Here is a 14105-nt window from a genome sequence, read left to right as displayed (position 1 = left end):
CGATTCTTAGATCGAATCGGGTGAAATTTTGAGCATGCTACAGAGCTTTATATCTTGGACTGGTGAACTATGCAAGAAGACACCAATCTACATAGGTATAGAATCCTAGCATTCACATCGACTTTCCACTGCTCAGCTCCCAATGCCAAATCTATGATGATGGTAATTTTCTAGTTGTGGCTGGCTGACCTATAATCCACTACTGATTTGTCGCCTTTTGTTCTCTGCGGAGCCGAGCGCCAAGGTATCCCTCCGACAACTTTTTTTGGATGACCCAGCTGTGACTTTCGTTCTGTTTAATGAGTCGCTTTCTATGAGTTTATGAATTACCTCAATATGGACAATACGCTGGCATCTCTTTCTGTGGTGGCAGGCATTTCCCTTCACTTGTTGGTTTTTCGCCATGGAGAATGGGATACCTCATCACCTTCCGTTGTCATATGCCACCTGCTCTTGCTGTCAATCGGTCCTGCGAGCGCATACTATGGCATTATCCAAAGCTGTTCACCCCTTTTAGTCTGGAAGATTGGAGGCTACTACCTACTCGGACTGTACAGTCTCGTCTACCGTGGGTTTCTCCACCGTCTATGCCAATTCCCCGGGCCATTTCTGGCACGACTGTCCAATTTCTACCTTACGCGGTTGTCGGCTAAGAACTTGCATCTGTATGAAGAGGTGCAGGCTCTGCACCGGGAATATGGTGACATTGTGCGCGTGGGTGAGTATTCATGCCTTCCTTGAATGCCGCCCTCATATTATTAACCTGACAGGCCCCTCCAAGCTATCTATCACCCATCCGGACGCTGTCAAAGCAATTTACAGCAATGCATACCCGCTACCAAAGGACCATGGTATACACTGCTCGACCCGCGCGTTTCTTTGTCATTCTCGCGCGACAAACAGGTTCACGCCCGTCGGCGGAGGGTTTGGGATCAGGCGCTTAGTACTAAAGGTGAATTTACGGATAAATCAATCACTGTATAGCAAACTAACCCTTTCAGCCCTCCAAGCCTATGAGCCCGTTGTGCAAGTGTACTCGAATCAATTGGTCGATGTGATCGACCGCGACCTTGACAAACCCATTGACATCACGCGATGGCTGAGTTACTACGCCTTCGACGTGATGGGCAATCTAGCATTCGGCAAAACCTTTGATATGATTCGTGACGGAAAGGAATCGTACTTTCTCCAGACAATTCGCACTGATATGAGTGTGATTGGCTATCTCAAACACCAGCCCTGGTTGTTTCCGTTGTTTGCGAAGACGCCGCTGCTAAATGCTAACCATCTGGCCTTTTGGAAATGGATTGAGGATCGCATGACAGAACGGATTGAGGTAGTTATATCTTTACTTGATTGGAAGACGTCCGCTAATGGCATTCAGTCATGGAAAGGAGATCGCCGGGATGTTTTCGCCTGAATCCTTGATGCGTATCTCAAGGGGCGGGTTGCGCATTTGTGAGGATGCAGGTGTGAATTTGATCTTTTTGCCGCCCTACTCACCGGACCTCAATCCCATCAAAGAATTTCTCGCTGAACTCAAAAGCTTCATTAAGCGTAGCTGACCTCTACGAAGAAAATATCCACTGGAGCTGCGTTAGTAAGGGCGATATGTAGAGTGAAAACACACATACTGAGTATATGTCACTCCGAGCTTCTTTCACAATTTTGCTTGTCGTGGCATCCTCAAAACCTCCAAAAAAAACCTTTCGGCGAATGCACATGTACTTCTAACTGTGGACTTCTTATTCTGACTGACCCTCCCACAGCTTGCAGACGAGTCGATTTATCAGCGGATAAAGTCTTTGATGCAGACAGTATCCGGAGCAGAAGCGCCAGGCCTAAGTTCATAATCAGGCGGCTTCTACTTCTCTTCTCTGAGAAACCTAATACAACGTGGGTGAAACGTCCAGACTTCATGAGTTGTTGGTGGCAAAACCCATTCTGTAAAAAAGAACAACGTATTGTTGGTGTAGTTTCTTCGTTTCGTTTACGCGGTCGTATTCCCTTGTTAAGCGTCTTCTTCTTCGGGGGCTCTTGAAATATAGCCACTTTGCAGACGACGCTCACGCCGCTTTTTCTGAGCATCTTCACCGCGCCAAAAGGATCTTTTGCCCATGGTCAGCGAATAACGAAGGGACAACAACGGTATAAAAGAAAGGCAATGGTAGCAGAGGCGGGGGTGACAAGGTCAAAATGAGGGAAGGAATGTTTGGGATAATCATGAACTCTCATGGACCACAAAGCATTCAGAGTGGGAGGGACAAGACACGTACTTATAGCTTCATCGAAATCTAGATGCCCAGTTCATTTATTACGGTCAACAGATGCGTACACTCCTTCCAGACAGTTTTCCACTCAAGTAAGATTTGAAGCCCATCAGTTTTTGGCTTGCGTCATTCAATATGGGCTCCAAAAACAGGCGGGGGTAATTGGGACGGTGAAGATGGCACTATGTTCAAACTACTTGCGCAAAATAAAGAGGGTTGGGCAACTCAGGGTGCACGTGACTGATCACTGAGCGCGCCCTGAGTAGGCCCTGAATGCTCACTGAGTACTGGCCTGTGACAGAAAGTACCACTGAGCAAGCCCTTGAGCGCCCTCGTAAAAGCGGCGGCATCCGGAAGGGGAAAGTCACGGTTGCTCTAGAAAATCAAGGTATAGGAACATATATACATGAAATATGGTACACAATGCTCTTGAACACCCAAAGGTCTATTCATGATGCATTCAAAATCTCTGCAAAGAGAGGAGAAGCTGCTTTTGTTCAGGGAATAAGACGACCAGGAAAAGGTCCTATCTTAGATCTCTGTCGTAGCGATATTGATAAGCTCCGGCATGTCACAGAATATGTCATTCGACGGATTCAACGCTGTTTCAATGAATCGATTTGTAGTGGGCCCGGCGGACTAGAGGTCAAACCATCTCTAGCATGCAAGAAAAACCAAAGACACAGTCGTAGGTCATTCACTGGTTAGTCATTAACTTTGGATTGGCTTCAAAACGCCATTGTCATCATATCGCGCCTCTGTTTCGCATTAGCAAAATGCCAGCTAGGACACACAAGCACTTACTAAAGAATGTATAAGACAGCGTAATAGTATCAATACCCTTCATCGCAGGATCCTTGGCGAAATCCGGATCAATGAAGAAGAAAACCGGCATATCCACAGCCTCCCCAGCATTGAGCTTCTGCTCCTCGAAGCAGAAACATTGGATCTTGCTGAAGTATGGAGCAACCTGACCAGGCGTCACACTATACGTAGCGATACCGATAATATCCGCCGGGCCCTTGTTCGTGGCCGTGTAAAAGGCGAGAGCGGTCTCCCCAGGTAGAACTCGTACTTCGCGCTGCTGCGGTGTGAATTTCCAAGGCAGAACATCTGAAACGGAGCCGTTGAAGGTAATGCGCAGTCGTCTGGAGTCGGTCACGGGTATAACACGAGATGAGGTATCGTTGTCTCCGCCGCGATGAGTGATGACTGGTTGACCACCCCAGCCGGTTTGTTGGCAGATCTGCGTCAGCGCAAAAGTATTGTGTTAGCCATGTTCGCGCAGCAGGAATTGGAGGAAGCTAGAAGCTATACACACCATCTTGTAGAGGGGAACGGAGCCGTACGCAAGACCAACGGTTCCAAGCATAAGACTGATCATGTAGTACCTGAGACGTCTTAGCGCACAAATTTCAAAGCCCAATTCTAGTATCCCTCTCACATCGCAGACGTATTCCGCTCTTCGGACGGTTTCGTTTTAAACGGCGCCGTGGAAGCGCTCTCCTCCCGCAGGCCGGAACTCCGAGAGAAGTATCTTGTCCCAGACTCAAAACATTGTGTTCTCGGAAACATTGACAGCCGGAAACCTGCCCCCGATATCGAGGAGCGGCCCCATGAGGGTATAAAATGAGCGAGCATGTCGATTGACTTAATGCGAAGCTGATTGAAAGAGCAAATCCCGTCATCTTGCCTGCGGGTTGGAGAAAATCCACAACACGTGATCATATCTTGGCAACGATAATTATCGATAAGATTACATAGATTATCATGTACGCCTGTCGCGATGTTGACGTTTGCAAAATTACATGCAGTTAGTATCTCGGAGAATATGTACATAGCATCTTCTAATCCGAAGGATCAGATTCAAATAGTACAGTGTACTGTGCAGCAGAGCTATAGCCAAGTCAAGTTGTAAGATGTCTTGCAAAGATACAAGACATCAAGAGAAAGGCTGGACTGGATGAAAGTCTGTCAATGAATACTTTATTTAGTCGAAGACTGCCATTATTGATGATTAGTTACTATTTATTAATTAATAATACATGGCTCTCCAACGCCAGCTGTATAACAATGAAGAAAGAATGAACGACAATAAATGCTTCTCCTGCCCCCTCCTATTTCAAGACACCATTTGCAATTTTCCCAAAGACACCGCGGATCATATTAGGTCGTTCTTGAAGACAGGTGAAAATAATAGCCGCGCTCGTCGCAAAAGTGGCATACTCCCGGTTTTGGTACTACACGAGAAGGAAACAGCATTAGCAAAAGCAGCCAATAGGACTTTGGTGTTTGACAGATATGTCAGAAATAATTTGGGGGGGGGGTGGATGCAAATGTAACCCAATACTCGCTTTAACCAAAGGCAAGTGGGCCAAGATAAATCAATCATACCTTTTTGGGATACACCCGTGGCAGCACAGTTGCTGCAGCCCTGGGCGCCACGAATAATGCAAGTTCTTGTCTCTTTCGTGGCTTCTCAACAAGTATGCTCCAGCCACACATAATACATCCAGCACCAACACAGAGTCCTGAGTCCCACATCTGCCGCGTGACAGTTTTCTGGTCAAAAAGTTTTGGTCCTAGCCTGGTTCGAGCGAGACAAACGGAGTAGTAGAAGAGAGTAACGAACGCAGAAAGGAATGCAGACGATCGCAAAGCATCAGTTAGTGCCCGGACGACAGACTGCCGGGATTTCAAAGCCCGAAAACGAAAGACGAGTTGGAGTGGTATGTAGGTTGCACAAGCAACCTTGAGAGTTCGAACAAAGCGCATAAAAGCATGGAACTCGCAATTTGGACCGCAATCCATGTGCACCATCTGACAAGGAATAGGAAATGTCTTCGCCGGGCTGCCCCATTCCAGTGGCCAATTATAGTCCCTGCACATGGATTCGAGAAGGGGCGCCTGGCCTGTGTCTTTTCCATACACAAATTGCCCTCTCCGTGCGCGGCGAAGTGCCTCGATTAAACGAGAATCCACCCTAGCTATCTCTCCAATCCATTTCCCGTAAGACCTGGGTAATCTCTCTGGAAGATAGAACCATGCCCACATCACGATTGCAGAACTCGCAGCGAAAGCCCCCGCGTCAGCTAGCTGAGGTGCAACAGTCTCTGCCCATGTCAAGCGACCTTGGGTTTTACGACGACGGCACCAGGTCGACCATGCCAGACAAACCAGGGCGTCAATAGCTCTCGTGAAAGTGAAAAGGGTGAGGTCCATTGTCCTACCCGCAAATTCGCGAGGATCTTGTGCTTTCCCGTTGTTCTGTGCATCATCGCTTACATTGCGACTAGTTGTCTGCAAATTGATAGGTTTCTGGTTTAGGAGTTGCAAACTCAATAGGGATGATAAAAATGCAGTGGTAAAGCGGACAAATCGCACAAAGCTTTGCGACTTGAAGACATTGGCTTTGGAATCAAGCCTACGAGCCACCAGGTCACATAGACGTAGAAGTAAAATGGGAGAAATGGTCGATCCTCCAACCAGAAAAGCACAGAAAGAAGGGAAGCTATTTAGGCGTATTGTGCATGTCACAGCACGTACAATCTAGGGACCCAAGTCAGCCCTGCTATTAGATGCAGTCATCAAAACTATATAACAACATACCTCTTGAAGTTTCTCCTTATAGCCCAACTCCTTTCTCCGGAGACACCTGAAGCTGGATATGACTTTCGGAGTAGTCGAGGAGAGGTATCCCAGTGCATATGCGCGTAGTACACTTCAAGTAGCACAGAAACAGCCCGCGACGTTAGCGCTTCACATCAGAATTAGGGAAGATGACTTCACTATACTCACGGCTTGAGAAGTTGAAGGTTGCTCTTGTGTCCGCGAACGAGGCCGGACGGATCCATGACGCCAGAGAGCTCTCAAGTTCTCTGACTCAAATCATCCCCGTCACACAGACACAGCGTACTGTGGGTAACAATCAACGTCAGAAACCGCTTCTGGATCTGATACGCAGACAATGATCAACTGTGGGAGGTCTGGAATCGGGCTCAAGCCAGGGAACAACACAACCCAGCTCTGAACTCTTTAAACAAACGAATGAAACGCCACGCGGACTTCTCCGAAAAAAAAAATCACAGCATTTCGTGGGAAACACACCAGAGACGGAGGCCGCGGTGCCGCCTATACTCCTCCCGCAGGGGCTTTCTCGTAGTACGATCCACCGGCGATCTGCAAACACTGAAAGGTAGCGACGTGTTTCAACCTCGGCAACAGAAACCTAGTTTTCCCTCTTTTATCTTCAAGAATAGAAAAATGTCCAACGACGGTTCAGGGGTTTCGAGAGACGATCACCGGCGTAGCAAGTTTGGAACTTCTGGAGAAAAGCCAGTGTGGAAGAGGTAGGTTCTCCGTCTGGGCTTCGTACGAGACCCTTGGGGCACATTAATCTGACTCCTGGACTCACCACGGACAGGGATGATTGCGGGGCAGACACAACTATTAGACTTCTCAATTGCAAGTTATCCTACTGGAAACACACAAAATACCAGTCTCTAGAGGAGAAATGAATGGTAGACATTCAACTATCTTTGGCAGTTGGTCCGAAAGTTCCCCCATAACACCGTATTACGGGTCATGAACGTTCCACCCTGCGGAAAGAGGCGTAATTGTGGTAATACCATTACGTCACGCGACCTCCGTCTGCTTTACATGTGATCGCCTCGAAAAGACCGACGGCTCGCTTACCACCGCGAATTGGAATACCTCAGGTTCACCTCGTCATATCTTCTTGTTCTGCTTTGTCCTTGTTGCATCCGTTATTAGGGAGGCGTTCACTCTTTCAATCACCTTGCATTCCGTGTATCGCTGTTTCAAAACTGTCCAGCTTTTTTCCGGTCAGAAGGGTGTGTATATACCCCACGGTCGAGCCTCGCATAGTCACCTGCATATTTTCTGCATCAGGTGCCTGCTAGCCATTCAAGACGCCATTACCATCGTGAAAAAAAGGTCGACGTCGTCCGGCATACGGGTTGCTCTGCCGTTAGCAATACAATCGTTGGATTTTTCTGGGGGTTGCTGCACGGTTTTCCTCGACAATATCGGGGACTTCACAACTACGACAACGAGCTTTTGGCTGATCGAGGCATGTCCATATCGTTTGCCTGCGTGCTGCTCTCAGTGACCGGAGTGGCAAACGTTTTCTGATAACTCGTGTATCTCCTGCACAGTCGCTCCTTTCTCAGATCCTACAATGATGAATATGTCTACGTCGGAGGCCCAAAGTGGCCGGGACACTCCTCAACCGGGTCCATTTGGCTGTGAGTGTTCATAATTGGTATACGACTATTTTCTCTCTCTAATGGATGTCATCCTTTCAGATTCCTTCCTCTCTCCGATGGATACGCCGTACGAACCCGCTCCCGCGCCGCCGCCTGGCCCAACACTTCTTGATGATAATGAATCCAACATGCTCGACAACTTCTTCATGACGATGAACTCGAACAATTTCTCAAGCGACTTTTGGATGCGTGGTCAACAAAGCAGCAGTAACAACCACAAGCCATTAGAGTCCTACAATTTCGATTGGACAAACGAGCTTCCGCCGACTTTTGAAGGCTCGACAACTTCGCTTTCGCAACCGGCCTTTCCTCGTCGCGATATTGAGAAGCCCAATGGGGCCCCATTGTCAAATAGTACAGATACCAGCTCGGATATATTTGCGGCTGCATCTATGCTTTATGGGAATGGACTACAGGGAACTGGGTTCAATCCTATTTTTGACCAGCAAAGGCAGTTCTCAAACCAGGGAATGTCTGGCGCTGGCAGCAGCTCTGGTTTCAATATCCAGACCAACCAAATGCAGCCTGGCCACCACGAGTCATCTGAGCAATCGAAGGACAATCCGCGTTCGAGTTTGCCCACTGGCTTCCATACGTCAGAAATGCTATTTGATACACATAAGCCGATATCAGCTGACCAACGAGCGTCAAAAGTCCGAACCCTTCACTGGGGATCCGATATCAGCTTCATGGACCGAGGTTATTTGGCACCACCGGATCAGCCCAATGAGGAGGAACAGACTAAGGGTTTATTGGATAACCTCCAATGCCTTGAGCCACAGAGTAGTGCAGCCAACACTCGAGCGCCCAGTCCAGAACGTACCGCTGGCGGTCTTGAAGCTGGGACGGGACCTAGTAGCAACATGCAGCACTCACGAAGTGCGTATCAAGATGCGATGGATGAAGATCCACAACCAAAGAAGAGACAGAAAACCCTTATCAAAGCAGAGGACGATAACTCGGATGAAGAAAGCTCGAAGCCAAGAAGGAGGTCGAAGAGCAATGGGTATACCAAACCACGCCGCGGCTCGAATGATTCGTTCCGTAAATCGAAAGCAGGAGCCAAGGCGGCCAGAGAAAATCTTTCCGAAGAGCAAAAGCGGAATAATCATATTCTATCAGAGCAGAAACGTCGGAACCTCATTAGGCAAGGGTTCGATGATTTATGCTCGCTTGTCCCCGGGCTAAGAGGCGGCGGCTTTAGCAAAAGTGCCATGCTCACACAAGCTGCTGACTGGCTAGAGGATATGATGCGTGGCAATGAGATCCTCAGAGGGCAGTTGGCGGAGTTAAAGAATATGAACGGGGGCTTCGCAATGCCCCGGTGATGATTCTCCTTTCCTTGTCTGTTACGCGACCACGATGATCATCTTCCCCTTCTTTTTTGTCTTTCGCTGAAAGGAAATGAATGCAAGCAAGTAACGGGCGTTTTTTATGGTATATACAGTTGGTGACATGATAACTTGTCTCATAGCATTTTTGGATGGGATTTTTTGATGTACTACGCGATTTGGCGAAATGTGTCATGGAAAAGCCTGGGATGGCAGACTTGCGATTATGGTGAGATACGAGGACTGTGTATGTATTCTGGTCAATATTATATCTCAACATTGGAGCATATATCAGCTGTTTTGTAGTAAATATGCCGCCGAGGTTATTATCTCTCGAGTAATAGTTAACTTAGACCCCGATATGTGATACCTCAGGCATTATAATGCCGCTTTTACCCCCGCGTTTAGCTTGCAAGCATGTGACAGCGGGCGGTGAGCGCGTTTCTTCCGCTGTTCAACATCTCGAGCACTACGGAGTACAGCACCATCCCTCTGACGAGCGTGATATTACATGTCCCTTTTAGTTGATGTTATCTAATTGATTATGCGCCTCTACTAATGCGATACCCCACGACAATGCCTCCGAAACGAAAGCGCGCCACCGACGAAGCCAGCCAGGCCGGCGACGATCACCAAACCAGCACCAACACCAACAACAGCAAAAGCAAGAAGGGCAAGAAAACCAACACGCGCGACAACAACGATCCCGCACAAATCCCTCCTAAGCGAAAGCGCGCCAGCCATGACGCCAACCAGGATGATGACGAGGATGACAACAATGATACCGGCGCTGGTACCAGCACCATCAATAATAGAACCAAGACTGAAAAGAAAACCATCAGCACGCGCAATAATAAAAGATACGCCTACTTAAAGCCCCAAGTCCGAAATATTCCCGAGCATACCATCAAGTCGAAATGGGCGACCCTCCCCGAACCCGTGCAGGATAAAGTACGCGACATGTTCCGCGCTCTCGAGCGCCCGGTTATTGTACGGCACCAGAATGAGCGCAAACGAATTGAGGCACAGGCTGCAGTTCAGGCTGTTGTGAGAAAGTAGGAATCTTTGTATTAGGTGCTTATACGGACAAGAAAGCTAATGTGTACCTCTAATCTGAAGTCTTGGGAAGCGACTTCCTAGGATGCCGTTTCCGCCTGCTACGAAGGAATCTAGTTTCGAATATGAAGCGGCTCTTGATGAGCATGTACGTTTTTACTCGTCGCCTGTGTCCCCAAAATCTATATTGACAATCCTTTAGCGTTCCCTTGAAGCCAATTTGGCTACCGTGACGGATAGCATCGGACTGCTAAAAGCGGAGATCGAGAAGGAAGAGGCGCTACTTGTCAAGGAAACAAAACAATTACATGATATGGAGAAAAATGCCAAGCGATCTGAGTCGGAAAGAAAGAGACAGATGAAGAATGTAAGATTGGCTTTAGCTTTGGAAATGGTGGTTTAGCGACTAATCCATTCGTCCCGCAGGAACATCCTGTGCTCCGGCGCCTTGACAAACTGCCTGAGACCCAGGGCTCGAAGCCCGCCGAATTCACCCTCGCAGATTCGAAAGATAGCGAGGCCACTTTTTCTGAGGTAGGATATCATACGGATAAGCGTTTACTTCAAGGATGCTAACATGATCTGCTAGCTGGAATCCGACCCAGAAGTCCAAGGTTTACTGAAGCAGCTGACGGGTCATCTGCAATCCATGCAGACAAACACAGCCCCTCTTACCGGTCTCAAGGATGCAGTCAAACGATCACAAACAGCACTGAGTCTGCTCCCAGTGCCGGAAGACTGAACATAGCTGCTTGGCAGAGCAGTTGTCATCCCCGAAAACCACAACCTTTGCCTGTCTGTTGTCATCAGGGTACATGTTTATGCCATCATCTCTTCCGCGACTTAACTATCTTTAGAGGCTTGGTTGAGATACGCTTGGCAATCTGGCTCTCACGAATCTTGCCACATGTCTGCTGTGCGACTGTGGCCATATTGGGTGGGCATTTTCAGGCCTTCGAGCCGCAAATTCTCACCAACACCCTTCCATTTCGCTTCTTCCGGTGATACTGAAGTGCGCCTCGTGTATCCTGGAACAGAGAAGCTCTTTGTCAAGCATTGACCGGCTGACCGAGAAGGTTACCTAATGCCAACAGTATTTCGTGTTCTCTCTCAGAATAGATGACGACGGTCTTCTCAAGACTTAGAATGCTTGCGGCATTTAGCACGTTCTCGTGAGAATGAAATGATCTCAACTTACTTGTGCTCAACGTCCTCATTGTGTAGCTGTAGTAGGGTTGGTCGACAGGTGGTAGAACTGCTATATGTAATGCAATCCCTGCTACCCATGCGGTGACCAACACGCCGTCAATTCTAAGACAACACGCCGTCAATTCTAAGAATCTTTCCTCCGTATGATCACGTAAAAATCGCACATGTTTCCATAATCATCAACATGCAAAGAACTAGTAAGGCTGGTTCGTGGCGGTCCCCCATGCGGAGGAGCTCGGTTAAAAACCGGAGGACGACAGCGGGGATACGCGGACGAGAAAGAGTTCCGGACTGTGATTCATTACTACCACCACGCTTGCACCCTGCAACTCCTGTCCCTAGTTTCATACATGTCTCTTTATTCGTTGGTTCTACTCTAACCTGCAGCAGACGCGCCCGGTCCGGTCGATGTCTGCAGGGCCCCAATCTACCCACCTTCGTTGCGTCCCGGTTTTCAGCGACTCCCGCGAACACTAGCAGCTACACTACTACTTTGCGCAGAAACCTTTTGGCGCCCGCCCCCGTCCTTCGCGATCGATGACGGAGAACAGTATCGCGCAATTGAGCGCGGATCCGGACAATCACAACCAGGCAGGCAATGCGACAGCAGAAAAAATGAAATCGAATTCGAGCGACGGAGAAACGCTGGAGACTGGCGCAAAGAGCAAGGCTGAGCAGGCCACTGCGGGAGCTCATTCCAGCCCAAAGAAGCGTCGCAAGGTTAACCATGGTAAGAAATCATTGTTTCGATGTGTGCTACAAGGAAGAGGGCAATCAGATACTGCGCTTTCCTCAATCCAAGCTAGAGGCCATGCTAACCTGAATCGCCACGCCTGCAGCCTGCGTCTATTGTCGCCGATCGGTAAGCTACGTTTTTCTGCTTTGGGAACTTTAGGCTATCCTTTTTTTCTTTCTATTTATTACTTTTTATTCGAACACTTCACTGTGCTGGGAATGGTTGCTGACAAGGTATTTTTCTCACGTGGGACAGCATATGACTTGCGATTCGGTACGACCTTCCTTTCATCTTCCCTGACAGCCCCATCTGTGTGAAACGCGCTACAGACTTTTTGCATAAGGAGATAATTTTACTGACAGCTTTCTTTCTCTTTTCTCTTGGATGATCGAAAAGGAACGGCCCTGTACGCGTTGTATAAAGCGGAATATCGGCCATCTGTGCCACGATGAACCTCGGGAAACGTCGAAGCGATCACGGAATAGCGAATACGACCATTCAGCAGGGGACGACGAAGCTTCGACGAGTAACGATTTTTCGAATGTCCAAGGCATGCCTCGGAACGTCGACATTCAAGATGCTGCGGGTCAGCAACTTCTCGCCGATGGCTCCATGAGCCTTCCTCCGTCGTCTGTGAACCAAATGCCTTCTTCGTCCTCGTCAGGTCAGGGTATCAACCCCGACTCCCAACAGGGTAAGGTTCCGCTGGTGGTTTGGACACATGAATGGGGTCCGACTGACATCGCTGGGTAGTTATCGGATACAACGAGTGGATGGGTGGTCAGAGCCAGTTCCAAGACATGCACACCTTCCATCCTTCATACATGTTCAACGCACACGAGGTGACCAACGAATATAATTTGCTCGGTGATTTTCTGAGCAGTAGCTTGCTGGACGATGGGTCGATTTTCCAGAACGACGATCTGCATCCGCTCTATTCGGACCCGACGTTGATCAACTCGATGGCAATGGGAGGGTCCAATGCGGGGTTGATTCAACAATCGCATGTTTCCATACCGCAACAGAACCAAACAGCCCAACATGACTCTATCCAACAAGCAAACGCAAATGTGGGGAACGACAAGGCGAGGGAGACTTATTACATGACCGCGGCCGACCCGTCAGGGTCTGATCCCCCGGAAGAGCGAATGAACAAACTGTTGAAGGCCAAATACGATGCTGGATTACTGAAACCATTCAACTACGTCAAGGGCTATGCGAGGTTAAATCAATATATGGAAAAGCATATGCAGCAAGCATCACGGCAGAAGATCCTTAGACAGCTGGACAAGTTCCGGCCTAAGTTCCGTGAGCGGATGCAAAGTCTGACTGATATTGAGCTCATTCTCGTGGAGATGTGGTTCGAGCGAAGCCTGATGGAATACGATCGAGTCTTTGCTAGTATGGCCATCCCCGCCTGTTGTTGGAGAAGAACAGGAGAGATATTCCGAGGGAATAAAGAGATGGCCCAGTTGATCGGTGTTCCTATTGAAAGTCTGAGAGATGTGAGTTTGATACTTTTCCGCCAGTACTTTGATGAGCGACGAGCTGACGTCTTTCTTTCAATGACTAGGGCAAATTAGCTATTCATGAGATAATTGTGGAAGACCAGCTCGTGAGCTATTGGGAGAAGTTTGGTGCCATTGCTTTCGACAACACCCAAAAAGCGATGCTCACAAGCTGCACGCTGAAGAATCCAAATTCAACCCCCGGAGATGGAATCCGGTGTTGCTTTTCATTTACTATACGACGAGATACCCACAACATGTGAGTTCACCTTCTTACTATAGGCATTGGGCCATAGAGCTGACCTCTCCCTAGTCCATCACTTATTATAGGGAACTTCCTCCCATCGCAAGGGAAAAAATAATGATTTGCAGGTTCCGTGGGCTGTTTTCATGTTAACGACATGCTAAGGCTACTTAATGATTAGGTCTTTTTTTTTCGGATGTACCGATTTAGGATATGTTTTTACGGGGTATCACTGTATCTGGTCTGGGTTTATATGCATGTTTTGGCAGTGCACGGTATTTGAGACAATTTGAAATAGCTGTACCATAGCATTTAGTCGGTACTTATTATTGTTGGAACAAGAAAAAAGAGTGAAGCTTCTTGCGGTGCATATGGACTCTCATGTAGACATGTGCGTAGAGTGATGAATATGGACTAGTCGGTCAGGTGAGCCCTCTTTTGGACCTCGACCTCGACTCTCAAC

General features: G+C 48.2%; 6 protein-coding genes across 6 annotated transcripts; 4 read left to right on the top strand and 2 right to left on the bottom strand.

Moving 5' to 3' along the window:
* Positions 1–336: 336 nt before the first annotated feature.
* Positions 337–1420, top strand: ACHE_40868A (uncharacterized protein; the record flags this gene model as incomplete). Its single annotated transcript, XM_043279115.1, has 3 exons — positions 337–718; positions 771–1336; positions 1385–1420. 3 exons carry the CDS (start codon positions 337–339, stop codon positions 1418–1420), a joined length of 984 nt encoding a protein of 327 aa, XP_043136826.1.
* A 1561-nt stretch (positions 1421–2981) lies between these two features.
* On the bottom strand, positions 2982–3911 carry COX11 (cytochrome c oxidase assembly protein; the record flags this gene model as incomplete). The annotated part of the gene is made up of 4 exons (XM_043279114.1): positions 2982–3028; positions 3075–3516; positions 3592–3661; positions 3715–3911. 4 exons carry the CDS (start codon positions 3909–3911, stop codon positions 2982–2984), a joined length of 756 nt encoding a protein of 251 aa, XP_043136825.1.
* Positions 3912–4387: 476 nt separating this feature from the next.
* On the bottom strand, positions 4388–6124 carry ACHE_40866S (uncharacterized protein; the record flags this gene model as incomplete). Its single annotated transcript, XM_043279113.1, has 4 exons — positions 4388–4510; positions 4665–5819; positions 5880–5991; positions 6069–6124. The coding sequence occupies 4 exons, from the start codon at positions 6122–6124 to the stop codon at positions 4388–4390; spliced, it is 1446 nt and encodes a 481-aa protein (XP_043136824.1).
* A 1346-nt stretch (positions 6125–7470) lies between these two features.
* Positions 7471–8886, top strand: ACHE_40865A (basic helix-loop-helix domain-containing protein; the record flags this gene model as incomplete). Its single annotated transcript, XM_043279112.1, has 2 exons — positions 7471–7537; positions 7598–8886. 2 exons carry the CDS (start codon positions 7471–7473, stop codon positions 8884–8886), a joined length of 1356 nt encoding a protein of 451 aa, XP_043136823.1.
* A 561-nt stretch (positions 8887–9447) lies between these two features.
* Positions 9448–10687, top strand: ACHE_40864A (uncharacterized protein; the record flags this gene model as incomplete). Its single annotated transcript, XM_043279111.1, has 5 exons — positions 9448–9944; positions 10009–10093; positions 10148–10312; positions 10372–10479; positions 10535–10687. 5 exons carry the CDS (start codon positions 9448–9450, stop codon positions 10685–10687), a joined length of 1008 nt encoding a protein of 335 aa, XP_043136822.1.
* Positions 10688–11691: 1004 nt separating this feature from the next.
* On the top strand, positions 11692–13760 carry acuM (gluconeogenesis transcription factor RDS2; the record flags this gene model as incomplete). The annotated part of the gene is made up of 7 exons (XM_043279110.1): positions 11692–11884; positions 11994–12016; positions 12146–12163; positions 12287–12584; positions 12644–13395; positions 13464–13657; positions 13712–13760. The coding sequence occupies 7 exons, from the start codon at positions 11692–11694 to the stop codon at positions 13758–13760; spliced, it is 1527 nt and encodes a 508-aa protein (XP_043136821.1).
* Between the last annotated feature and the right edge of the window lie 345 nt (positions 13761–14105).

Source organism: Aspergillus chevalieri, chromosome 4 (assembly GCF_016861735.1).
Source record: "Aspergillus chevalieri M1 DNA, chromosome 4, nearly complete sequence".
NCBI lineage: Eukaryota > Fungi > Ascomycota > Eurotiomycetes > Eurotiales > Aspergillaceae > Aspergillus > Aspergillus chevalieri.
Note: the sequence above shows the minus strand (reverse complement) of the source record. Positions and strands in the feature narration are given on the sequence as shown.